The 27,717-nt window shown below is 48.2% G+C and overlaps 2 protein-coding genes across 2 annotated transcripts in view; one reads left to right on the top strand and one right to left on the bottom strand.

Annotated features, from left to right (window-relative positions):
• The window catches only part of PKD1L1 (polycystin 1 like 1, transient receptor potential channel interacting), a 133,938-nt gene that overhangs the window by 12,697 nt on the left and 93,524 nt on the right, over positions 1-27,717 (bottom strand). The window contains exons 43-52 of the mRNA XM_069461631.1: positions 24,940-25,050; positions 20,099-20,222; positions 19,109-19,192; positions 18,331-18,503; positions 17,003-17,237; positions 15,025-15,129; positions 13,328-13,468; positions 8,340-8,474; positions 6,154-6,384; positions 717-878 (exon numbers count right to left, since the gene is read on the bottom strand). Coding sequence (XP_069317732.1) covers positions 717-878; positions 6,154-6,384; positions 8,340-8,474; positions 13,328-13,468; positions 15,025-15,129; positions 17,003-17,237; positions 18,331-18,503; positions 19,109-19,192; positions 20,099-20,222; positions 24,940-25,050 — 1,501 coding nt within the window. The remainder of the gene's footprint in view (positions 1-716; positions 879-6,153; positions 6,385-8,339; positions 8,475-13,327; positions 13,469-15,024; positions 15,130-17,002; positions 17,238-18,330; positions 18,504-19,108; positions 19,193-20,098; positions 20,223-24,939; positions 25,051-27,717) is intronic.
• Positions 21,501-23,778, top strand: LOC138377202 (putative uncharacterized protein PKD1L1-AS1). The gene is given in 4 exon segments (XM_069461972.1): positions 21,501-21,562; positions 22,066-22,196; positions 22,199-22,223; positions 23,532-23,778. Coding segments are annotated over 4 exon segments (465 nt in total).

The following is a 27,717-nucleotide window of genomic DNA, read 5'->3' as shown; positions in this document are numbered from 1 at the left end:
CAGAAGACCTGGGTGCTGGGCCTGTCTCTTATATCTCTGTATCTCAGTTGCCTCATTTACAATGTACAGGTAAACGTGTGCACATAAGTGCTAGGGTTAAAAATGCCTCTATAAAGGACTATTGAATGGATTTAAAGGCACTAATGGCTGGGGAAGCACATGACAGACAGTAAAGCCCTATTAAAATGCACGATATCACGATCACATATGAACAGCTTCAGAACTGCACTGGGTGATGCCTAAATATCGGCCATGGACGACAGTTGGGTATTCAATGTGCAAATATCTGGTTTGATTTGTTTGCATTCCTGTCTGGATGGCTGAACTCAGACAACGCGCCTAAGGCTGCATGTTCTGGGGAGAGGGTTGGGTTGGGTGGCAGATACCAAATGCAAATGACTAACTCTAAAGTGGACAGAGGACAGTGTGTTTGTGTCCTGGGGAAGACCATAAACTCTACCCTTCCCACCATACAGGGTCATTGTATGAATACAGTGAGCTACTGGAGGCGAATGTGCTTGGGAAACTATAAATTGCTTTAGAATTTCCAGGGAAAATTCTGTGAGTTCCACTATGATTGAAAACCAATTGTATGGCTTTGCAATGTATTTGGCACAGAGACACAATCATGCTTTGATCACAGAGAGCAAAATTGTGAAAAGACACCGTCACGTGGCAGTGCTGTCGTGCTCACTAATCCAAGACCCGCAGCTTACGTGGTTCTCAACCGTCTCAGTCTCTTCCAGCTTTGGTGTTTCTAGTCCCAAGAGGGTGAGGGCCTTCCCCCATGTGTAAGCAGCGACATCTTTAAGTCTCACGAGACATTTGCTTTGAAAAGATTTTCTTCTTCGGGTTAAAGACATGAGGGAACCTTTCAGCTGGAGAAGAGAAAAAAATAAACAAAATTTCATGTTAGCAAACTAAAATGTAGCTTTGTTAATTTGATAAACTATAAAATGGAGATTATATCTGATAATGTTATTTTAACCTTTGGTAAGATGGTAGTTTCTCAGTTAAAAAAAAAAAAATCCGGAAAATACCTCTCCTGAATTGAACTACATGATAGTAAGATGAATTCAGCAATGGAAATTAATCGTATTATAAAGGATGTTTCTAATATCTAACAGTTGAGGACCAGATTATCAACATGATATAAAATCTGCGTTTCAGCGTCCCCGTGAGCCACACCGCGCTGTGGGTGAGCCTCACGCGAGAGCCTCACGCGAGAGCGTGTGCTGTGCCGGGGGAGGGTGAGAAAGGGACACAGGCCCAGCAGGCTGTCGTGTCTTCATGTGGCTTCCACATGTGGGCCAAGAGTGGCCTCTGCATATCGGCCCTTGGGTGGCTTCTTCTCTGCAGGCTGAGAGCTGATTAACGCAAAGGCCTGCTGGTACCAAACCCAAATTTTTATACATCTAATTGTTTTAAAAATAGCTCAGACAAGCAAATTTTAGTTATTTAGAGCCTGTCTGCTTTACACACTCTGCAAAATCTCATGGGACAGCTGTTATCCATTGTAAAGTTCCAAGGTCCCCAAGCCGTTGCCCTGGGGAGCTCTCTGACCCAGAGCCTCTCCTGTGTGCTGCCAAGTGACACTCTGTACTGGTTAGCTGCCTTTCTGGTGGCCTCTCCCCCGAGGTTTCCCTTGCCCTTCTTCCCTGTCCCCTATGCTGTAAGCCGCTGGACAGCTTCATAGCATGAGGGAGTTCTCCCACATGGAAACCTGTCAAAATATCACCCAAATAAATCTTGTGTGTTACTGTCTGTCATGGTCATCTCCTTGTCCTTGATCAGCCCCCAAATCCCTCGTACCCCTGACAACGTGTCAGAACTCTGCAGGGATGCCCAGGAGCCAGAGAGGACAGGCAACGGTTATACAGAGAGTTGTACATAGCTCTGAGGCCTCCAGGCTTTACCAGCAAAACAGTCACGCTGGACAGCAAGGCCTGGTCCTTGGCAATATTACCTCCCTGTTTCAGATAATAGAGTCCAAGTGCCTTAGCCTGATGTTCAAGGCCCTCTATTCCTGGCTCCAACCACCCTTTTCAGACGATGTCTGCTCAAACCTGGACTCCAGTGTGGCCCTGCCCTTGTACCCCCCCTGCCTAAATGCCACTCCCAGCCATGGCCATGAGCTGAACTCCTCACTGAGGCTCAAGTTAAACACTTCTCCTGCTGTGTGAAGATTTCTTGGTCTCCTTAGGAAGAACAAATGAGTCTCTGATCTAAGTTCCTTGCTTTTTGAATTTTAGTTAGGCTTTAAAACTACATATAATTATGCGGGATCTGCATGCTGAAAACCATAAAACAGTGATGAAAGAAACCAAAGATGACCTAAATAAATGGAGACACATAACAGGATTCTAGGATTAAAAAGCTTAATGTTATTAAGATGCCAAATCTCCCCAAATTTGGTTTATACATCCAGAGCAATCTCAATCAAAATCTCAGCATGACTCTTCTTTTTTCGATACTAACAAGATGATTCTAAAACGTATATGGAAAGGCAAAAGAGCTAGAACAGCCAAACCGAAAAAGAACAGATTTGGAGGACTCATCTGTGTCATTTCAGGACTGGCACAGAGTTACAGTACTCAAGACAGGGCGGGCTGGCAAAGGGAAGGTCAGTGGAGTAGAAGACAGAACCCAGACAGACCCACAGACACGGTCAATTGCACTTGACAAAGATGTAAAACCACTCTGATAAAGTAAGGATATTCTTTTAAAAAATGGTGCTGGAACAATCAGATATTCATTTATAAAAAACATGAACTCTGATCCATACCTCACATCTTATACTGAAATGAACTCAAAACAGATCATCAACTTAAACGTAAAACAAAAAACTATAAAAGTTCTAGGAAAAAAAATAGGAGAAAGTATATGTGATCTTGGATTTGGCAATTCCTTTTTAGCTACGATACCTAAAGCAAAATAAAATAAAAGAAAAAATTGAAAAATTGGCCTTTATCAAAATTAACAATTTCTGCTCTGTAAAGACACTGTCAAGAAAATAAAAGGACAAGCCACAGGCTGAGAGAAAGTACAAATCACATATGCAATAACAGAACTGGATTCAAAATACAAAAATTGCTATAATTATTTGTTTATTTCAGTCTTCCCCGGTGGATTGTGAGCTCCCTGAGGCAGGAACCAGCTGTTATCTGTGTTTCATCACTGCCTGAATCCAATGGGCATTTTTGAGTAACTGTCCAATGTGTGCGTGAATGAACAGATGAGCAGATGGATGGATGGATGGATGGATGGATGGGTGAAGGAATGGAAGGGTGTGCAGACAGAGGTAACTAGCTGGGTGAGTTGAGGGTGGATTAGTGGGTGAAGGGACGGATGGATGGATGGGTGAAGGAATGGAAGGGTGTGTAGACAGAGGTAAGTAGCTGGGTGAGTTGTGGGTGGATTAGTGGGTGAAGGGACGGATGGATGGATGGGTGAAGGAATGGAAGGGTGTGTAGACAGAGGTAAGTAGCTGGGTGAGTTGTGGGTGGATTAGTGGGTGAAGGGATGGATGGATGGATGGGTGAAGGAATGGAAGGGTGTGTAGACAGAGGTAACTAGCTGGGTGAGTTGAGGGTGGATTAGTGGGTGAAGGGACGGATGGATAGATGGATGGGTGAAGGAATGGAAGGGTGCGTAGACAGGTAACTAGCTGGGTGAGTTGAGGGTGGATTAGTGGGTGAAGGGACGGATGGATAGATGGATGGGTGAAGGAATGGAAGGGTGTGTAGACAGAGGTAACTAGCTGGGTGAGTTGAGGGTGGATTAGTGGGTGAAGGGATGGATGGATAGATGGATGGGTGAAGGAATGGAAGGGTGCGTAGACAGAGGTAAGTAGCTGGGTGAGTTGTGGGTGGATTAGTGGGTGAAGGGACGGACGGATGGATGGGTGAAGGAATGGAAGGGTGCGTAGACAGAGGTAAGTAGCTGGGTGAGTTGTGGGTGGATTAGTGGGTGAAGGGACGGATGGATGGATGGGTGAAGGAATGGAAGGGTGTGTAGACAGAGGTGACTAGCTGGGTGATTTGTGGGTGGATTAGTGGGTGAAGGGACGGACGGATGGATGGATGGGTGAAGGAATGGAAGGGTGCGTAGACAGAGGTGACTAGCTGGGTGAGTTGTGGGTGGATTAGTGGGTGAAGGGACGGACGGATGGATGGATGGGTGAAGGAATGGAAGGGTGCGTAGACAGAGGTGACTAGCTGGGTGAGTTGTGGGTGGATTAGTGGGTGAAGGGACGGATGGATGGATGGGTGAAGGAATGGAAGGGTGCATAGACAGAGGTAAGTAGCTGGGTGAGTTGTGGGTGGATTAGTGGGTGAAGGGATGGATGGATGGATGGGTGAAGGAATGGAAGGGTGTGTAGACAGAGGTAACTAGCTGGGTGAGTTGAGGGTGGATTAGTGGGTGAAGGGACGGATGGATAGATGGATGGGTGAAGGAATGGAAGGGTGTGTAGACAGAGGTGACTAGCTGGGTGAGTTGAGGGTGGATTAGTGGGTGAAGGGACGGACGGATGGATGGATGGGTGAAGGAATGGAAGGGTGTGTAGACAGAGGTGACTAACTGGGTGAGTTGAGGGTGGATTAGTGGGTGAAGGGACGGATGGATAGATGGATGGGTGAAGGAATGGAAGGGTGTGTAGACAGAGGTAAGTAGCTGGGTGAGTTGTGGGTGGATTAGTGGGTGAAGGGACGGATGGACAGGTAGATGGAAGGGTGGTTGTGTGGATGCATGAGCAGGGAGTAGGGAGCAAGGAGCATGAGAAGCAGCAAAGGACTCAGTTCTGAGTGTTGTCAAGGTGCGAACATGAGCAGTCACTTCTAGTTTCACTCTGCTCAACTAGAATACTGGTAGATTTTTAAGGACTGAAGAGAATTTTAACCCACTTAGGAGGCATGAATATTCAACTCATTGAATACTCTCTCAATGGGACACACCCTACAATGTGTCAGGCACACCAAGGGACAGAAAACGACAGCACAGGGCAATGAGTGCGGCGAGGAATCATGCCCAGAGCTGTTGGGGATCCAGGGGGGACCAGCTGGCTGGGATCTTGGGGTGGTGCCAGGAAAGCTCCTAGAGGGGACACACACTGATGTTGTCTTGTAGGAGTGAGCAGGACTTAACACCCTGGGGTGCAGGGGAGAGATCCAGGGGGAAAAGTATATACTGGTAGAGGGCACAGTGTACACAGCAAGTGTATACAGCAAGCATATACAACATGTGTATATGGCACACCATCAGGCCTAGTCAAGCTCAGAGTAGGGTTCCCAACCTCAACAGAACACCTGCAAAACTTTCTGGAAATAGAGGCACTGGGCCCCAAGCCCGAGACGTGGATGCCGGAGCCCTGGGCAGGACCGAGGGGAGCCGGGCAGAGCAGGTGGGGGCTGAGGCAGCGAGGGGCGAAATACAGGACGCCCAGTTACACTGAATTTCATGTCAACAACAGATAGTTTTTAACACAAATATGTCTGAACTGTTTATGTGTAAGGGGGCTTACTAATACTAACAACTTATTCATTGTTTACCGACATCTAACTGTAACTGGGTGTCCAGTTTTATTTGCTAACTCTGTTAGCCCCAAGTGGGAGTGGCAGGGCAAGGTTATAGGAAAGCTTCATCTGCTGAAGGAGTTTAAGCTGGGGGTGATGTGACTAGATTTGGCAGTGGCGGATCAGTAGGAGGGCGTGAAACAGGGAGCCCTGTCCCTCACTCGGCCCCAACCCAGAGAACGTGTCCAGTGGAGGCTGGCTGATGGGAGTGGAACTTTGATAAAATGGAAAGATCGATAACAAGGCAAAAGATACCCCTGCAGTAGTGTGGGATTGTGTGAGATGAAGCTCAGGGTGAGAAGAGATGTTATTCAACACGGTGTGGGGGCCAGGCAGACTTCCTGGAGGAGGCAGCAGCCTACGTGGCTGCTGTATTGCTGAACAGTTCTAGGCTAAAGGAGACTCAAATTGACTGTGTCTGGCCTCTGCCCAGGGCAGGTGACATGGGCCTCAGGGATTCACGCCCATGAGATCTGACCTGTACAGCCTGACACTGTCCTCATGGACCAGAGAATGTCACCCCAACAGCAGATGAAACGTGTACAAACCTTGACTTCAAAGTCTGGGACGCGTTACGTACCATTCCGAAACACAGCGTGGCCATCACTGCACAAAGGGCCGCACAGTAACAAGCCATGGCCCTCCGGTCAGACCTGGAAAGGCCGAGGAGTAAGTCTTTCGGGCTTCCTCCTGGAAAACGAAACAGCAGCCCAGGGAAGGCATCTGCGAGGGTGCTGGGAGGTGGAGCCCAGGTGGACAGCAGAAGTCGGCGCAGGTGGGAGTGGGCAGCCAGCGTCAGGGCCCCCGCCAGCTGCAGGGAGAAAAGCCCCGGATGACTGACCTTGTCACTGCTTCTGAGGAGCGGAAGACTGGGGACTTCTGAGGGCTTTAAAATAGCAAAAAGCTGGGCGGAGCAGTTTTGAGAGCGTGGATCACCTCGTTCCTGACTTAGGAAGCCCTAAAGGCGGGTCTCTGTCTCTCACCCTCCCAGGCCCCTCTCCTCCCGCCCAGCACCTTGACCCCCGAGGCCCAGCACGCCTGCCCTCCAAGCTGTGGCTGCTCTTCCCTCCTCTCTCTCAGGGGCCCCTCCTGCTGGCGCCACTGCCCTCTCCTTGGCAGCCTCCTCTGCAGTTTCCCTCTGCCACCGACGATCGGCCCCTGTGGCCTTCGGCCCCGGGTAGCTTGCCCGCGTTGCCAGACCTGCCCTACAGGAGGCTGTGGGTGTGGAGGGGGCGGCTTTCTCACCACCTTTATGTCCCCAGCACCCGACAAGGGCTCAGTAAAAGCTCAGCGTCAGGAAGGCTGACTTGCAGTTAGCTCAGGTTAAGTTTCCCGGTCCTGGTTGTCGTAACAGGCTGGGGGCTTGGCCTGGGATCTGGGAGCTTCTGTCACTGGCCCAGCCTGTGTTTCCCACTCTGTCCACTCAAACCAGCTCTCGTGCCAACAGGCATTCTCTCAGCCTGGATGAAGGACCGTCAGCTGGCTGCCACAGGTCCACAGGGCTCTGTGTGAGTGAATCGGGGACCGGCCATCGAGGGCCCTCCCTAGGGGCAGCCACTGTCACCAGCTGCACCCCAGCAGGGCCCTGCCGGCCTCCGTTTGGAACCCTGGTCCTGCACCTGCAACTTCCCCACTAACGCACTGGAACTCACTTTCGTGCCATTCCCTGTGAGTGCGATCACACAACAGCGCGGAACACGGAAGCAAGCGAGCAAATCCGCGAGGCCACATCGTGACAAACCAAGCTGCACGGTCTCGCTGGGCTCCTTTTGTTTCTATGCATCTACGTGTGCTGGGAAGTTAGAATTCTGCTATTTAATTTGGACACATTTTACCTATATCCTCACTTTTTTCTCTTATATAAAAGCATTTGTGCATGTTGCTAAATGGTCTTAATAATGACCAGCTTAAAAGCTTGATAAATTCCACATACCTACAATCTCTAAGGCCAGCAATAACCCTCTGGGCACACACCACCAACGCAATTTTCTGGAGGCACAGCTTTGGCAACTGGCCTGTGGCCGCAGCTGTGAGCGGGACAGCCAGGGTGTGAGCGCAGCTCTCTGACTCCAAAGTCGGTGTTCTCTGCCCTGTTTGCTGAGCCTGCCCCTCCAAGCATCAGGCGAGCAGGGATGGGGAGGACATTCCCTGGAGCAGAGACCTGTGCCTGGTGTCCCATGTGCTTCACGAGCCCTGGATCCTGGAGCCAGCAGCTCCTAACCAGGGCACTGACAGACTCTCCCTCAGCCCTGACTGCAACTCTGTGCTGGGTGGAGACCTGGCCACGCCCTGGGTTAGAGCAAGGTGTTCCTGAAAAGCCACACATACAGGTAAGGCCCCAGGTGACTAAGAGTGATGGCTCAAAGGCAAGCCTAGTGGCTTCTTAGGTCCTTGTTCCTCCTAAGAAGAACCATGCCTGTCCGCAGCTTGGTTGTGATAATTGAGGTAATATATGAGAGGCCCAAAGTGCAGTTTCCGGCACTTAGAAAATGCTCAGTAGGTGACAATAACTACTTATATTAGCAACAACAATATGTTGTTACAAGGGTTTGATACATCAAGCTATTGTTGTCACAACCAGAACTTAACTACATTAAGTATTGATGTCAGTCAACCAAAAGCACCCTCTAATGGATTAGAAGACCAGAATTCTAGATGGTGTTTCATCTTGAAAAAAGTTTGTTTTTCCCTCGAGAAAAGGCTGAGGGGAGTGGGCCGAGGCCTCAGTTTACTGGGAAATCACCGGACAAGAGGGAGAATTCTTACCAGTGGCGCAAAGGCGCTGGGGAGTGAGCGGGGCATCACGGAGGTGCCGGACGCCATTGTTTTCCGGATGGTAGGAAGATGGATGCATTTTAACATCAGGAGGAACAAGAGGATCCCCTGGAGCCACCGCACCCTCTGAGACACAAGGACAGAGCAGTCAGCGTGCAGCACCAGCCCTAAGCAAGCAAGTAAGACATACGTCCACCTGGAGGCCACGCGTGGAGGAGCCACCAGATTTGCTGGAGTTACACAGACCATGAGTCTCTGACGCACATTCAGGGCAGATGTCTGCAGAGCGGAATGAGTCAGAACTAGAAGTGAGCACAAACCATAGCGCGTATTCAGAAAGACCAGGTCTGAGTTCTGGCCGGGCCATCGCTATACATACCAGGATGGAGCAGGCCTAGCTGTTTCCCCATCTGAATCTCGGTCTACTCTGTTGTAAGAAAATCACCACCACGGGGGTTGGGGGGATGTCAAAGAAAATATTCAGTGCATGCTGATTTCCTCCCCTCTCTTTATATGTATGGAATATGTTACAGATTACCGACACTTTCCATGTAGATTTAATTTTCTCCTTGTAAAAACTAGGAGCGCTCTCATTCTATAGCTCTGGAGTTACGGCTTAGATAAACAGGCCTCAAACGAAAGCTGTACCGCTGGAGACTCAGCAGACCCGGGGTCAAGCCCAGCTGCCTGGACTCGTCCGCACCCCAGGGGGCCTCTGAGAAGGCCCTTTTCCTACCAGGGCTCACTGGGAAAGTGCTTCTGAGTACGGGGTCTCATCTGTTTTCACCAAGATTGTAAGTTGGAGAGAAAGAAATGAAAGCTGGACGGCTTAAAATTTATATGGGCAATGAATCGAGGTTTTATGTTTGTTTTATTTCCTCATTAATTGGGACAAGGTCAACAATGACCTCTGACAACCAAAACCCAGACAAGCTGTGAGTGGCCGTCACACCTCGGTTTCCCTGGGAGCAGCAGGCAGGGCTGCGCGTGGGGGACGCAGGGTGGCCGAACCCCCGCCAGCGCTGGCCAAGAGAAACACCGTGCAAGCCTCAGGAGGAATTTCAAATTTTCTAGTAGCTACATTTCAAAAGGTAACAGTAAACACGGAAAATTTATTTTATAATATATTTTTACTTAAACTAGTAAATCTAGTATACCGTCATTTCAACCTAAAAAGTACTGAGATAGTTTACATTCTTAATTTTCATACTAAGTTCATGAGATCCAGTGAGTCCTTTACACCCAGAGCACATCTCACTTTGGACCAGCCACATTCCAAGTCCTCCACAGCCACACGTGGCTGGCCGTGACTGTATTGGACGGCACAGCTATAGACCCCTCTGGGGTGAACAGAACAGAAAGGTCCCTTTCTTGCCTGAATCTGACTGAGGGATGCCATAAAGGCTTCTTAGTCATTGTCATTATTATGACTTTCATTCACAGGACATCCGTTAGGTACCAAGCTCTGTGCTCAAGGGATATGTATATACGTGTATGTGCAGATACACACGCACACACACACTCACACACACACACAATTAAATCTCAAAAAACGCCTCAAGGTACGTATCTGGGTTCTATCTTATTAACACTTGATGAGAGGTAATTAACTTGGCCAATGGCACGTGGCCAAAGAAGAGCTGGAATGAGTCTGAGGTCTGCGGATTCTAAAGTCTGCCATTTCCATTTTCACACACTCAAATCGTAGCCCTTTAATCTTAGAAAATCATTCATTTTCATCTGGAAAATGTCTCGTTCTTTCTGCATCTGCATCTGGGACGCAGCTTAACACATTAACCGCCATACTAGAAAAAAATCTTTCTTTGGGGCCAGGGTGTTTTATTACGAAAATAGAATAAAAACTTTGAAAACAAAATGATCCTTTCTAATGTAATGAAAAATTTGTTATTTTTTATTGTTTTCTGTGCGTAATAGGCAATTAAATTGTCAATATTAATTGTAACAATAAGAACATCAACAAGTAAGGTTTTCACGAACCAGCTGCAGGGTTTCTCCCAGGAGCCACCCGTTATGTAACATGTATGCTACAGCCTGGCAGCGTGAGTTGCCTGCGCCCCACGCGGCTCCCAAGGTATGAGAGTTACATATGCTTCATGAGGCCCCGGGCTCAAAACTAGTGTGAGTTAAATACAACTCACATGGCAGTTAATGTGTTAAATTGAAGTTAAAATTAGAGCTAAATCCCTCTAACTCTCTCTATGGGGATTAGTTTAACAAACTGCACGGTGTGTGTGTGGGGGGGTATCCACAGAGGTGGAGTCAGGAGGGAAAGCTATCGTGTGGCCAGAGGCCAGCACAGAGGTGGGCACGCAAGGGCACCTCAGGGCACAATGTATATACTGCACATTTCCCCAGGGCTGGCCCTGAACACACAACAACACAGCATCGGAACTGAATAGTTGGAGCCATAGGCTTCTGCCTGGAGCATTCCTGGGCCAGGAAAGTGTGGTCAGTGTCCTCCAAGGGCCATTCTGTTGCATTATAGCTCAGCGCTCAGAAATGTGGCTACTCAGATCCCTGAGACCAGAGGCTGATTCCAGCGCTGCTCCTAATTACCTTCCAGAGTCTTGGTTTTTATGGGTGGCATAGTAGTGCCTATTTCCCTAGATGGTTGTGTAGCTTAATGCACATGTGATTACATAGAACTTGGCGCCTGGCGGGAATAAACCTGAATACATGTTAGCTCTTACTCAGAAGCTAATTGAGGAAACAGAAATTGGCACGTGGCCTAGACAGAATCCCCAGGGAAGAGAGAATCTCCCCAGGCAAATTTTTCTGGCAGGGGCATGGAACATGATGAAAAAGATAGGACATCAGTGGGAAAAAAGGATATGAGAGTAAACTCATTTCCCAAGGCCAGAAGTCAGGAGGAGGCTGACTATTCACGGAGAGTTATCAGGCCAGTGTGTAGACCAGATTTATGTCTGCCCTGATCTTACTTCTTCTAGAAAATCTCCCCTGCCTGCATCAGGTGAAAAGAGCATCCTACAGAGTATTTCACTCTGCCCCGCTTCCCGAGGCCCACGCCTACTGGCCGATCAGCGATGAATCAGATGCTCTCGTGCGCTGTGCACTGAGGGGAAGGAAGCTGGCCACCACCTGTAGGCCTCTGGGCACAGGCAAGGGAAAGCCAGGCTGCACTGGCATTGTAGGTGCCAGAGCCGTGCCAGGCCACAGTTCCAGGGTAGTGGAGACCGTGGGTAAACCAGAACCCAGCTAACAGGAAGAGGGGAGACTTGCACAGACATATAGCAAAAGGTAGACCAGGAAGCCCACCATCCGTCCTAGAGACAGATGTCAACAAACCAAGCAGCTGGTCCTTATCAGGCCTGATATTGGTGCTGTGGGAGTGGGAGTGAACAGAACAGATACGCTCTCCCTCCTGGAGCCGCCAGCCTTGTGGGGGAGACAGACAGGAACCGAAATAATCGTTCAATGCAGATTTTCGTAGATGCTGCTAAGTGTCCATAGGGCGGGTCTCCGGATGGCCCTGGCTGGCCAGCTCTTCCCCCTTTCTCACTTGTAGTTCTCAGGATAACTGTAGAATGTGCTGGGAACGCAACATCCTGAGATGAGGAGGTGCTGGCTGCAGCGGCCTGGGCTCTGTCTGAGACCCTCCTAGCAGAGGATGCCCTACAGCACTTTGCCCGGCAAGTCCTGTCACCCAGCGTGTACGACCCAGGCCAGGCTGCTGCCCAGGCCCTCAGCTGTGGTGCGAGTGGGGCACACACAGATAGGAGTCCAGTCACCCTCATCCCGAATCCTAGGCTTCTGCTGTCCCTTGCTGTCTGTCCGTGGTAACAGTGGCTTTGCCTGACCTGTGTGCCTGTTCTGTCTCATCGGACTTGCGTATTCTTTTTCTTTAGGAGAAAAGCTGGAGAGTCCCCTGTGTGGGCTCCTTCAGAGCCCATTTCTTTCCCCCTGGGCTACGGGGTTTCTGTTGATTGTGACAAAATGACCTCCAACACGGAGATGGGGGCTGGAGTCTTGTTGGAGGAATTAGAGTGTGAGGACAGGAGCCTCATCCCGCCCAGGTTTCCCCACACAGTGGACAGCGGAGCCAGGTCAGGGGCCCGGATCACAGAAGGATGAAGGATGGAGAAGGAGGTTGGGGAAGACAGGTGGAGCTGGGTGATGAGTGGCCTAAGGCTGGAAGAAAACTGGTCCCTGTTCTTCTAGGTTGTTCCAGAACGTGCCCAGCCCCAGAAGTGTGAGGTCATGCTGGACTGTGGGGTGGACCCAGGGCCCTGACTACTCTATAGATGGGTAGAAAAGGGAGGCCCAGGAGGTCTGTGGAGTGAGGGAGGGCCTAGCTGTGAGGGCAGCAGGGCAAGGAAGCCGAATGGGGCCCCACAGCCTACTGTGGAGTCCTGCCTCGCCCCCTGGGCACCCTCCCCATGGCTCACCCAGGCCTGTGTGTGCACATCTGCCTGGTCCTCCCACGGGAGCTTCCATCCCAGTGGGGACCTATTCTCTGCAGGAAGAGCCACCTGGGAGAAGGGAGGTGGAGGGACTTGGAAGTGGGACTTCTCCCCATCCTAGGACCCAGGCCTTTCCCCCAACCTTGGTGTCTTCACTTGCAAAGAGCAGCTAACACCACCTGCATTTAGGACTGTCCCCAGGGTGAAGAGAGAAGGCAGACATGATGTGTCTAAGCAAGTCTGCACTAGCTCCTTCCTTCACGCTGCATCGACACCTGCTTCCTTGTGCCGCTTAGGATCCTGTGGAGTCACTGGAGGAATTCCAGGCTCTTGATTTGTGCTGCACGCAGAATCCACATTTCCCCAGCTTGCAAAGCATGTCCACGCCCTTCACTGTCCTGGCCACTCAGAGCATTACTGCTCAATACGGGACAGATCCATCATCTTATACCTTCTAGAACTTGAGTGACCTCTGCCTTTTGGACAGCATCACAGTGCATGGCTCCTCTCCGTGTGACCCTGAGCCCCGTGCCGTACCTGATTCCACGATGCCATAAGGGTGAGGTCCATAAACACCTGGCCAAGTCCCCTGTGGAACTGATTCGTGACATCCCCAGCAAGAGTAGCAAGGTAGCCAGAGGCTGCGTAGTGGGCGAGGCTCAGTCCAACCACAGAGAGCTGCAACATCCGTGAGAAAGGGGCTGCTCAGACTGGCTCCTGAGGAAGGGCCCACCTGACACTCCATGCGACTCGGTTGTAAATTACAGTCATACAAAGCCTAATGACAGGGACACATTCTGAAAAATTCATTGTTAGGTGATTTTGTCCTTGTGCAGACATCAGAGTGTACTTAGACAACCCTGGATGGCACAGCCTACCACAGCAGGCTGTACTGTATGCCCGGGATGTGCGGTGTGGCCTCCCGTTCCGAGGCTACAAGCCCGCACAGCAAGTCGCCGTGCTGAACACTGTAGGATACTGTAGGCGATCGAAACGCAATAGTAAGTATTTGTGTATCTAAACATATCCAAACATAGAAAGGATGCAGGAAAAATATGGTATAAAGATAAAAAATGTATACCATGGAGTATTACTCAGCTATAAGAAATAACAGTGATACAACATCTCTTTGGTTCTCCCGGAGAGAGCTGGAACCCATTATATTAAGTGAAGTATCCCAAGAATGGAAAAACAAGCATCACATGTACTCACCAGAAAATTGGTTTCCCTGATCATCACCTAAATTCACATCTGGGAACGACACCAATCGGATATCAGACTGAGGTGGGGGTGGGGGGAGGGGATGGGTGTATGCCTACATGATGAGTGCAATGCTCTCTGTCTGGGGAATGGACACGCCTGGAGCTCTGACTTGGGGGGAAAGGCGGTACATGGGCAACGTATGTAACCTGAACTTTTGTACCCCCCATAATAAGCTGAAATTAAAAATAAATAAATAAATAAAATAAATCGATGTACCCATATCAAAAAAAAATAAAAAATAAATAAAGATAAAAAATGGTACATCTGTATAGGGCATTTACTGCAAATGGAGCTTGCAGGACTGGCAGGTGCTGGGGTGAGTCAGTGAGTGGTGCGTGGACGTGAAGGCCCAGGACATCACCACACACTGCTGTGCACTTTATGGACACCAGACACTTAGGTTACATTAAATTTGTTAAATTTTTTTCTTTGTTTAATAATAAATTAACCTTAGTTTATTATAACTTTTTTATGCTGTAAACTTTTAATTTTTTAACTTTTTGACTCTTTTATGATAACAAAGCACCAACACATTGTATAGCAGTACAATATTTTCTTTTTTTATATCCTTATTCTATGAGCTTTTTTCTATCTTTTAAATTTTTTATTTTTCTTTTACTTTTTAGACTTTTTTGTTAAAAACTAAGACACACACACATTAGCCTAGGCCTGCACAGGGTCAGGATCATCAAGATGTCATTATGTGATAGGAATTTTTCAGCTCCATTATAATCTTACAGGACCGTCATTGTTGACTGAAGTGTCGTCATGTGGCTCACGACTGTAGCTGTAAAAACACTAAGTAGACACTTGATCTCAAATGCTATTTTGGCATTGACACTACAGAGGGAGAAAATTGCAATAATGTTGGAAGTAGCTAGTGCATGATCAATTTCTCATTAAAGTTATTATTTTTTAAGAGGCAAACACTTTACTGTTATTATTTTTCACAAAATGATGAGGGAGGCTACCTCCAGCCAGTTTCTTGGTTTTCGCCAATAGTTGAGGACGCCCTTCTCCATCATGTGGTAGAGTTGGAAACAGAGGTGAACCAGGTTGATCACCAGGAAGACCAGCTGGTGGAAAGAACACAAACAAACAAGATCAACAAAAACACAGATAAATTGTTTTGATAAGGTCTGAGCTTGTGGCCGGCTCCCCTGCCAATTACTTTCTGAGTAAATAGGAAACAAGTCAATTTCTTGCTCTGCAGCTGTGATACTAAACTTGCTCTCCGACAGGCACTTGGGGTGGTTTGGCACCTCTCCACGCCGTAAGCACTTACAGAAACCCCACTTCGTGCCAGGTGTTAGAACAAAAGAAGGGCTCTGCGCTCACAGAGACCACGAAGTACAGAGATCTACAGTCACCAGGTGGCTTGACCTCCACCTGCCCCTCTAGTCCTTCCTCAAAAGAGTTGGTGTATATTCGGAATACATGAAATGTGCAACACATACATGTTAGTTGCCTTGACCCAGTAAAGCCTTGAAAAGCTCCCATATAAGGACTTCACTGAAGTTCTCTATGTGGTTCTCTCTCCATTGATGAGTCGCCCATTCACTCACGGCTTCATGCCCTCATGCACTAACCCAAACTCAAATTTATTCATGAATTTATGAGGAGCTGAAACACATTGGCAGGGCCTTTAGCCACCCTCAGTCCTCTTGTGGAGTCACACGCGCCGTGCCCGAACGCCCGCTGGAAGGAGCTCCAACCATGATCAGAGCAAAGTTCACCTTCGGTGGTTACCGGGACGCTGTACGGGAGCCTGGGGCAAAAGGAACCCTGCCGTCGTCCACAATTGTGACATTTTGTCCAATATGATTTTTGGTATGAATTATGATTTTTAAAAATACTGTACTAGAATACTGTTAACCTGGATTACCAAGTTGTTTTGGTGCCCAAGGGGAGAGCCTCCCCTGCCTCTCCCCTGCCTGTCCCCGGCCAGCCCGATCTCCTGCCCTCAGTTCCGCCCACAGGCAAGTGCTGCGCTGGGCTCGATTCACAGTCGCAGCCTTTCCTGTGGCACTGATGCTCCCCAGAGTCCCAACCCTCTTGGGATTCTCCTCTCTTCACTGCTCAGCCAAAGCAAGCCTGCCCTGAAGTGCCAGCAGGACTTAGTTCTTCATAGCAGAAAAGTTCATCATAGGCCAAAAAATGGGCAAAGTTGCCAAGGAAAAGCTCAGAGTGATTCTGGTGTTTTTGATTGTTCAGTGAAGCTACGTGAACATATTCCATCTCACCAAGACCCCTGATGCTATGGATTGAAGGTTTGTATCCCCCAAATTCACAGGTTGAAGCTCTGATCTATCCAGTGTGAATGGATTTGGAGATGGGGCCTCGAAGGAAGTAATCGAGGTTAAGTGAGGCCTTAAGAGTGAGGCCCTGACCCTGTAGGATGAGTGTCCTTACACAAAGAGCCAGAGAACACCCGCACACTCCCCCCGGCCCCCAGTGTGTGCCCACAAAGAAGAGGTCGAGTGAGCGCATGGTGAGAAGGCAGCTGTCACCAGCCAGGAAGACGGCCCTCACCAGAACCTGACCATGCTGGGACCTTGATCATGAACTTCAGCCTCCAGGATCTTGGGAAATGAATGTGTCTTGTCTAAGCCACCCACCCCATGGTATTCAGTTACGCAGCCTGAGCTACGACCCACGTCGTAGATCTAGATGTCAGGCCTAGTCCTCCTGTGATGAATTTAGTACACGAAGGCAGCTCTACATTTGCAATTGCCACATATATGATGATTGGTCTCCCCATTGGAGGTCTTCTTTGTCTGGTGCCCCCAAACCTAGTGTGACACCTGCAGCATGATGGGGATATGACAAGAGTGTGGACGGAGGGTGGCGAGTGGGCGGGGTGCTGGTCCCACGTGGCGGAGAGGTCCAGCTCAGCGAAGCCCCATCTCACCGTGATCCTCCAGGGGGCCGAGCGGCAGAGGGACTCACCTCGGGAAGCACGAGGTGGTGCTGCAGGGCGGAGTCACCAAGGGAGATGCTGAATGACTCCACCAGGGATGAAGGGACCAGACCCCCCGCCGGGAGGATCTCCGCGCTCAAGGACACGCTGGTGAAGAGCTGGGTTGGAGGGTTGTAGAGGGTGAAGTGCACGGACACGGCTCTGGTGCTGCGGTCGATCCACCTGCTGGCCCTGAGTCCCGCCAGGGCCGCGTGGGCTTCGGGCCTGCAAAGCCGCACAGTTAGGGGAGGGCAGGAGGGCGGGAGGGAGACCTGGAAGTCCCAGGAGGCCCCCCTGCAGGCCCCATGCCGGGGCACTTTCTGCAAGGACAAACAGTGCCCGGCCTTCTGGGGGCTGCACAGACGGCCATCTCTATCTTAGGGACTCCTCAGTAGACGCTGTCTTCTCTCCTGAACCACCCTCTGCCCTGCCCAGAGGACCCACAGGCAGGAGGGGCCCGGAGCACGAGGGCTTCTTTGCCCACCCACACGATGTGATGCAGAGATGCACAACATCTCTTCCCAGGGACTCTAGAATATTCATACTTCTTTTTGTGGAATGGACCCCATTGTTTAAAACAAACTCTTTTTTATGAATCTGTATTAAGTAACAATTATATCATTTTCTCCTTTTTTTCCCTCCCGTATTCCTCAAAAGCACATATGACTGTACCTGCCCAGAGCTCCCCGTTGGTCCAAGACCATCAGTGCTACCCTGGGCATGAGCACAGCCCCAGGGCCGAGTGAGGGCTTGTGTCACCTGGGGAGCCGCGGCCGGGTGTGGGCGACAGTGTACCTGGCTGGGGCGCTGTTGCCTGACCCAGGGCCTGGCGGTATGGTGGGCTCAGGCTGGTTATGCGCGTGACACTCTGCTCCTCACCTGCACCACGTGCGCCAGTGGCACCAGACCTGCCCCATGGAGCAGGAGGCCACAAAAGCACCCTGCCTGGCAGGGAGTCAGCACAAGACAAGTGTCCATCAGGTCCTCATGACCTCCAGATGTTCTAGCAGCAAGGTTTTAAAAATTACCCATCATAGTATTTAATCTAGCAACAACTTTTTGAAAGAATGCTCCTCTCTGTTCTCTCCTATACACTTAAGAGCACAAAGGCCTGAGTTTGCTTTCGTCACCTCCTAACACGTGCTTCTGTCATTCACAGCGATGACAAGCCTTGCTTGAGCCCCTGGCAGTGAAGTGCCCGCCTCTCAGTCCTGTCAGGGGGCTGCACCTGCTGCAGACATGCCACCTCCAGCCAGCGCCCAGCTGGAGCGGCGACCAGCAAGCCGGGCTGGACACTGGCCCCCTGCGTCACACTGACCTGGTTCTGCCCAGGCTGAGCACACACTCCTGCCTTGCCCCACAGCCCGTGGGACCACCCGGGGTCACGTTTAGTTTCTCTGGGCCTATCAGGTAGGGGTTCTCAGGGCCTCCAACTTCAGGGCTACATGTAGGAAGAGAGTCTTCCGTGAGGACCGAAAATGCCCCGGGAGGCTGTGGAAGAAAACACCAGTAAGAAGACGACAGATCGCATTCCCAAGGCCACCCTGCCTTCCGGGGTCTCCACGCCAGGCTGCAAGCAGGCACACGCCCCATCCTGCACCGGGCACCCTGCTCCCCTTGAAGGAATGTTCTGCAGTCTGAGTCATGGTCCTGGGCTCTAGCTCAAGCTAGAAGGATCGAGCTTCTACCCACTGAAGGCTGGTACCTGAGGTGCCTACTGGTCTAGGGCTTGGACCATTTGAAGATTCCCCCATTATGGGATGGCACAGGCAAAGTGTCCATCTTAGGACACCCCCTCCCTGCTAGAAAAGGATATGTGAAGATTCCATTTATAGAGTAAAAATTCTGGTTTTGCCTGGAACACTGGTCTCTAAGGCCAAACAATGACCCAAGTGAACCTGCGGCTCAACGCCCAGGAAGGAAGAGGCCTTGGAAAGGGCTGGCGAGGGGGAAGGGAAGGGTGAGGCTCGCTCGATCCCAATCGCCAGCCGGACTCTCAGAGAAGTTACCAGGGTCTGCAGATGTCCTGCCCACTGTCGCCTAGACTTTTCTAATTCCATTCATTTTTAGAAGCAAAAATAAAAAGAACATCTTACCTTGCATAAACTGCTGGGAGAAACTTTTAGCTGCTTAATTACTGAACTGCCTATTAGGTAGCATTTTCCTCCAAGAGCTCCAGGCTAAAAGAAGAGAACAGAGGAGGAGGACTGGGCGAACGGTAGACTTCAGACATCGTATCAAGCAGGGCTAAAGAGGCCTGGTTGTGCTCTGGAGAACTTCGCCTGCTCCGGTAGAGATCAGAATCGTACCTGCCTCCTAACAGCATTCTGAGGCTGCACCGAGTTCTAAGACAGCCAGCAGCCAGCGCCCAGGCTCGTCCTGGAAGAGCGCTGGCATTCAGATGAGTCTTTCAAAATTTGCATCACACAAGAATGATCTCTTTTTATCTTTTTCTAAAGTTTTTCCAGTGCCATCAACTCAGGACACCACACAGAATACAACAAAATAAATGAGAAATAAAATGTTTGAGGAATTCAGGACGAAGATATTTCATTTTAAAAAATGGGGAGGGGTGAAAATAAAAGATGATCAAGAAACGGGATTGTGCAAAATGCACGTTCACTTTTTCTTCAGAACTTGGGGCCGGCCTCGCCTTCCCTGGAAGCCCCCTTGAGGCTCCCATCTTGCTATTTGCCCTCCCCTGTTCCGGGCTCCGTGTAGCCCTTTGTCATGGTGTTTCACACATTGAACTAGAATCTTCCATTTCCTCGTCTGCCCCCCGTCAGCCTGGGCTCCCGCGGCTCTGCCACCGCCCCGTGTCTGGCTGGGGCCTAGGAGTGAAGGCAGCTGGGGAAGCCGCGTGGCTGCGGGGGGTGTGCTGGGACTGGCTCAGGGGGCCTGGCAGGGACAGGAACAGGGTGCTCTGCTGGCCACAGGCACCCAGGGTGGAGACCCCCGGCCTGACAGCCTCCGTGGATTCTCAGGAACCCACGCGGTGTTGGAGTCCGCGCATCAGTGCCTATGTCGCCTGCTGTAATGCGGCGTTTCCGAGGAGATCTCCCGTGAAGAGGGAGCAGGAAGCCCACCTGAGCCCCTGGCCCGCTGGCCACCGAGGCGCCTGCCGGGTACAGGCCGTCCAGCAGCGTGGTCAGACTCCAGTCCCACCAGTCGGCCACGCTTCTCAAGCCTTCCAGGGAGTTTCTGGCATTTCTGAAAGCAAGAACAGAAACAAAGAGTTGTGTCTGCATCAACGAGAACAATCAAAAGAACAAAAGCCTTTTTCCTGCCAATTTTTCTCTCATCCAAATTGCAGGTACTCTGCGGGAATTAAACTGAAGCCATCTGCAGCTTGAGCCGCGAAGCCCTGGAGCTCTGCTCCTCAGCAGCAGGAGAGAAGGGAGAAGGCGGGTCAAGCACTGGCTCGTTCACTCACTCGTTCACTCAAAGTTACCTGCAACTACTAGGCGCCAGGCACTCTCTGGGCACAGGGAAACAGAAAACCAAATCCCGGCCCTCATGTGGGGAAACAGATAACAACTAGATAGATAAGCAAATATTTACTACGTCAGTAATAAATGTTACGGAGAAAAGAATGAAGCAGGAAAGACAGAGAGTGGTGGGAAAGGGCAGTGGGGATTTTAGTTCAAGCAGCCATGGAGGAGAGGTGTCAGCTAAGACCTGGAGGTGATGAGGGAGCAGCTACGTGGTCACCTAGCGGGGAGGTTCCAGGCAGAGGGGCGCAAGGGCTTCCACAGCCCAGAAGGGTGGGAAGGTGTGGAGGCCGCGTGCTGGTGCAGAGGGAGCACCGGGGCCGGGGGACTAGGAGGTGCGGGGACACCCTGGCCAGCTCCAGTCCTGTCTACCCAGACTGCTGCCTTCCATGGTGCCTCCAAGTCGCAGTAGTGGCACACATGCTCGTCCGTTTTCCTTCCGAGTAACCTCTTTCTTATGTTTATTAGATAGGCTTCACTTTTCCACCAAGGAACTGATTTAAGGGAGCATTGAAATAATGTCAAATGAACAAAATTTATCATTTTTAGCTTGCTCAGAGGATGCCATTGGGCCACACGCACAGGCCAGAGCCGCACATGGTGGCACCAGGGACATACATTTGGCTCTGGGCTGCAGCCAAAGGGAAAAGGAAAAACTTGAATGATCCGCAGTAACTCTCAACTAACTCTAAAAACTTTCTCACACATGGCTTCCCATGAAGGGACACCGGATACAGGCAGGACACTGTGCTCATCAACATGCCCACAGCAGGCAGACACGGGTCTGACGTGGCCACTCCATCCGGGTCTCTCTTCATGGACGGGGAGACCAAAATGCTTCTCAGGGAAAGTAATTTGGTTGGAAAGTGATAAGTTAGAAAAGGATGTCCGCTCAAATCATCCAAGTACATACAAATGTAATTGTCCTGCCAGTTTCAGCAACCAAATGCAGACTCCGCCAAAGAATAAGCTGACTATGAGCCCTTCAAATGATGCCATGGCTTTGAGAACCAAGACCTGCGAGCACGAGCCAGCTGTGCGCCTCGTCTCAACTCCGTGGTCAGCGGTGTCACCTTCCTAGGACAAAGCAGCCCTGGTGGGAGCATTTACACCACAGAAACCGGCAGGCAGGTGCCATGAATCAGGGCTTTTGCTCTTTAGAGAGCCAGGTGTTATCTGTTAACCAGCACACTACGGAGACTGCTCTCAGGCCAGGGTGGGGAGCAATATTCCACTCTTGATTAAGGGCAGATTTTGGAGATAAATTAGAAAAAGTTTTTAAAAACCTGACAGTTGTGACAAAAAATTAAACAATATAAAAGAAAATCAAGGACCAAAAAAATCAGTAACATATAAACAGAGAGATGCAAATAGCCTCAACCAACAATTTATACAGACCATAAATGTGTTGAAAAATTTCCACAGCCTGTGAGAGTAAAAGTCTAGTGAACTAATTTGTCTGACTGGTTTTATTTCCTTTTTCTTACAGAGAAATGATCTCCCATCCATTCAAGTATTTGACCTTCATTGGTTTATACGCTTTTAGAACTTAATCTACGCAGGCTGGTTCTCAACTCCGCACTTCTCTGCAAACCTGGCCAAACTCCACGCCACGCGCAGAGCAAGCTGAGACCTGCCAAAGCACCCGGAGGGCGGGATGAAGACACAGAGAGGCACGAGGAAAGGAGAATACATCGGAGGCAGAGACGGGAGGCAGAAAGCAAGCGGCCAACCCTGCAGATATTCACAACCACCCACAGGAAGGAACCGCGTGAGCAGAGAGGCAGTGGAAGCGAGGGTGGGCACAGACATAAAGGACAGCGGTTAATTTTCAACAGAGAAAAGTGTTAGCCATCTGCGCTGGGAGGCAGACAAACTGTACATGTATAGACCAATATGCTCCATATTCCGTGTTTTTAAAAAATAAAGTGATTCTTTATAGCCATGTTGAGTTTGTACAACTTTTGGGAAATGTTACCACTTCCTGATAATGCTCCGCTATTGGATAACAGTAAAGAAACTAAGGCAGGAAAGGCCTTCATGGGACTCAGAGCCAGAATGTCCCACACCCAGGCTGCACGCCCCTCACGCCTCGTTCCTGGCCTGCTTGGAGTGCAGGTACTTAACCAACTGATCCAAGAAGATTCTGCCCCTGTCTTACTCATTACAGCAATTATGCAGACTAGGACTACAAAGCTCGCTAAACAATGCAAAAGATAAGATCAGCAGTTATTTTCCATTTATGGCACTTGGATAGAGTGCCTGTTTCCTTTAGTGGTGCTCCATTTGGTGGTTATTTTTGTTTGTTTTGTTTTATTCAGAATTTCATGAAGACTTTATTAAGAAACACTTCAATTACAACTTCAATAGGAGAGAATCCAGTAACATGAGAATTTTTTGCTAAGACATAAGAAATCCAGCGGTCCACCTCCCTCACTTTACAGACAAAGACACACAAGCCCAGAGTCCCAGGACCCGCCATAGTCACCTGGTGACCAAATGAGAGCTAGAAGCCCAGTCTCTGGGTTCTCTTTAATCCACTTCCCTTCCCGGCTTCAGTTCCTCTGTCTGGAACGCCAGCCAAAGCCAAACCCTCAGGAGCTGTTGACATTTCAGGATTAGGTGCCAGGGGGGTGGGGTGAGGAGGGAGGTGGATAAGGTCTACTTTAAACATTCCTTTACCGACTGGGACACAGAAACATCCCTGCCTGGTGGCCAGAGCACGCAGGGGCAGCTACGTTTTGCATCCTTGTGGGAAACATAAGGTCTGTGCAAACCCACGGGGAGGCAACATCCGAGTCCTTAATCCAAGCACTTCAGTCTCGTGCACATGAGATATCCCACAATATTATCTCAGCTGCGATATTTCTGATTTGAATATAAAGAGGCAACAATTCATATGAGAAATATGTCAGATAATGCTGACTTATGAAATGTGAGATAAAAAATAAATAGCAAAAGCCAGAAGTTTTCTTGTGTTGATTTCCATATCCAGAGGACCCAAATTGTCGCTTCGTTTTGCACACAGCGCCACCTACTGGCACACACTGTGCACCTGCACAGATGGGAGAGCCGAAAAGTTGGTTACTGATGGAAATAACTGCTGGTTTTGCAAACAGGGAGACAGAAAATTCTACTTAATTTCACCATTAGAATGCTCAGCAGTAAAGAATTGGATTACTGAACGCCAGGGAGTGCTGACTCATTGCGCTGTACTTGCGGGCCTCACCTTATTAGTGAGTCATAAAAGTGACAAAGGGGACAACATTCACTAGCCGTTATCTGGCTGGGTACCAATAACCCTCGCAGAAAATACAAATATGTCCTGAAATGATACGTAAAATTAAATGGACTTTCCAGCAACTCTCCCTGACCCCCCCCCCCGAAAATTAAACAAAAAATATTTACATCAAATTGAATTACTTAGTCAAAGGGAACACATTCCTAGAAATGCTATAGGAATGTGTCTTTATTCTCCAAAGGAAAAAAAGCAAACCCTAGAACACACAGAATTATTTTATTTCCTGTCACTGAAACCGTTGTGAAGAACCAATACGATTTCATGTCATGTGCTTCAGAATTCAAAGCCAAACTGCCCTGAAAGAACTATCAGATGGACAGTTTGGGGCAGGTGAAAATAAAATCTGACCGTGGACTTAATAACTCTCAGTAGAAAACTACATGCTGCATTAAATGTACCCACCGATGACAATATGCATCCTCACTTTAGACGCCTTCAGACATGGAAAAGAAATATGACACCACAAAATGCCATTGTGGCTGCCTCTGCCTGGTGGTATCATGGAAATTTTTCTGCTTTATATTTCTCAGTTCTTTCATGCTTGCCTACGATGGATGTCTACTACTTTTAGAAGTAAAAAGAAGGACACGAACACTTGTGAAATGGTAGAGAACCTGAGGTGGTGTTACAGGCTGTTTGAAAGCATTGTCATTTATTGTTATTGCAACCATAGCCTTTGATTAAAGAACTCAGGTGTCTTCAGCAAAAAAAGAAACTGCAAGACCTTGTTTTGGAACAGAACTCAAAGTGCCTTGAAATATCCTTGTTTCACTATTTAATTAAAATGACATACTAGGAATGTGCCCAAAGTCTGCGAATGGAGGCCTCTTACTAACACTGGGAAATAGTGTCCACAAGCCGATTTGACAACCTTTCCCATCTTTCATATGTGGGGCATGGCGAAGACTCTTCTTTGGGCCTCAGTCATGCAGAGGTGAAGGGACTGAGGGAGTGGAATAGAGGATCTATACGGTCCCTCCTCTGTCTGATGCTAGAAGACAAAGATGTGACTTTGCTTGCTTCAAGTAATGAGGTAAAGAAAACCCTCTCATGACCGTGAGCTCAGGGCTTCCCCTTGGGTACACACTGGCCATGGACTAGTGCAAGAACTAGAGGAGCTCCCCAAGTCTCCTACCTTGTAAATTCCTTCCGGATAGCTTGATTGAGAGAATATTCATCTCGGGAGAATCTCCCATATATTATACACAAAAGCAAAAGCAGCATGAGGATGTGCATGGAAATGTCTCTGTAAGAAGATATTTAAAGTTAGCATCCTTACAGACCCAGGTGTTTCACCTGGCAAACATTTTTAATGGAACTAGGTTTTCATAAATCCCTGGGAGGAAATTTTCATATAAGGTGTGAAGTATATATTGAGGTCCATTTTTCTTTTCTTTTCTTTTTTTTTTTTTGCACGTCAACGTCCAGTTTTCCCAGCACCATTTTTAAACAAGACTATCCTTTCCCCATTGGATTATCTTTGAGCCTTTGCCAAAAAAATGAGCTGAGCTTATTTGTGTGGGTCTATTTCTGGGCTCTCCATTCCATTCCATTGATCTATGTGTCTAGACTGTCCCTAAACCCCACACTATCTTGGTTTCTGCAGCTTTATGGTACATCTTAAAGTCAGATAGCGTCAGTCCTTTTTCAGAATGTTTTTGGCTATTCTGGTTCCTTTGATTTCCATGTAAATTTTAGAATCAGTTTGTCAATGTCTATAAAAAGCTTGCAGGATTTTGGTTGGGATTGCATTGAATCTACAGATCCAATTGGAAAGAGTTGACACTTTGACAATATTTAGCCCTCCAATCAATGTACAAGTGTATCTCTCCATTTATTTAGATTATTTTTATCTCTTTCATCAGTGTTTTGTGGTTCTCAGCATACAGATTCTGCACAAGTTTTCTTATATTTATGTCTATGTACTTCATTTCTTCGGTGCTAATGCAAATGGTATTCCTTTTTAAATTTTTAAATTTCAATTGTTCATTGCTGGTACATAGGAACACAATTTACTTTTTTATATTGATTTGTATCTATAAACTTGCTAAATTCACTTATTAGCTTTAGAAGCCTTTTTTGTTTGGTAAATTATTTGGGTTTTTCTGCATACACTATGTCACTGCCAATAGATGGTTTTATTTCTTCTTTCAAATCCATGTTTCTTATTTCCTATTCTTGCCTATTGCCCTGGGTAGGACTTCCAATATGATGTTAAATAGGAGTGGCCTGAGAGGACATCCTTGCCTTGTTCCTTAAGTTAAAAAAACATTCCATGTCTTGCCATTAAGTATGACGTTAAGTGAAGAGTTTTCAACAGATGCCCTTTAGTAGTTTAGGGAAGCTCTCTTCTATTCCTAGTTTGCTGAGAGGTTTGGTTTTGTTCTGTTTTGTTTTGGAGGAATGAATGTTGAATTTTATTAAATGCTTTTTCTGCACCTATTGAGATGATCTTGGTTTTGTTTTAGTCTGTTAACATGGTGAATTACACTGACCGCTTTTCTCATGTCTCTTCTAATTTATAGGTATCTCCTCTAGCTCATTTTGTTTTCTTTGCAACATATTTATTGAGCAAGCTGGTTCTTTGGGCTATAAAGTTCTCAGAGTCTTACTTGAGACTGGTATTTAATATGTTCTCATTGTAAACTGCTGGTTGGCAAAAAAATGCTTCATTATATTAAGATTGGACCGTTTTGAGTAGGTTGCTTCATGCATCATTGTGTTTTTCCATTAGGAGACACATGATGTCTAATTGTTTCTCTCTCCTTCTCTCTTTTAACAGTTGGCCACTGTTGATGAGCAATGGCCTAGATTCATTACTTCATTAGAAACTGCAAAAATGGTCAGGCTCTAACCGTATCGTTTGGTCCTCGTTCATTAGCTGGAATTCCTCTACAAAGAGAAATATCCCTCTTCTCTTATGTGGTTTCCCAGGGGTACATTTTGTATGGGGAAGGCAGGCTTTTGCCAACTTTTAAAAAGTTGGTTCCTGAGTGTCCACAAACACTGATCAATTACATTGTGGGTATTGTGACAAGCTCATGGCTTTAGATATATTTCACAAGTTTCAATTCACTACAGTTTCTATTCTTGATTTGATGTCAAATTACCCCATTTTTGAGCAATGTCAGCCTCTTCAAACTGGCTTCTGAGTCCTTTGATGATGATTCTAGCAGTCATTAATTGCTCCCTTGCTTAAGAAATGTTCCAGGTTCATCTTGCACGTTTTTTATCACAGACCTCAAAATCAGGAATCCCAGTGATTCCTGGTTCTTTTTGGTGGAAAACAGTGTTTGTAAATCAAATCTAGGTGCTAAGGGCATTCATTGCTTCTGGGTTGTTTTTAGGCCTTTCCTTGGTGGAGAGACTTAGACAAATACTTTTTCTCTTTAAAAAAGAAAACCATGGTTTTATACTTACACTTTCAATTCAAATTCAAGGCTACAGAGTTTTAACTTTTTGAACTTAAATACGTACCTCTTTCTCCCACATCAAGAGTCCCACTTTTTAAGGACACTGGGAATGACAGAATTAGAAAATTGCAGAATTCCCCATTTGCCTTATCCCACCATGAATCAACAATCAGAATAACGACCCCAAAGCTCCACTGACAACACGACTGGTGAAAACAGCTTTAGGGTTTTCTCCCCCCATTTCCTGTCCTTAGGCACTAGGTTTGCAAGGTCAAAGTTTTAACTTTAACATAAATTTTTATTAATAAAAATCCTATTCCTTTTCTCCTCCATAGCTATTTTCGAGAGTTGCCTGGGTTATCTTCCCTGTTTTGTTTATAAGCAGATCCACACGCATGCATATTCCTGTGCGCTTCACTAAGTGGCGGGCCCCACGCCACACCCCTGCCTCCGCCTGGCTTCCCTCCGGAAGCGGATCCTAAAGGCCCCTTGCTGGAGCC

The sequence above is a fragment of the Eulemur rufifrons genome, chromosome 29 (genome assembly GCF_041146395.1).
Source record: "Eulemur rufifrons isolate Redbay chromosome 29, OSU_ERuf_1, whole genome shotgun sequence".
Taxonomy (NCBI): domain Eukaryota; kingdom Metazoa; phylum Chordata; class Mammalia; order Primates; family Lemuridae; genus Eulemur; species Eulemur rufifrons.
This window is presented reverse-complemented; position numbering and strand designations above follow the sequence as displayed.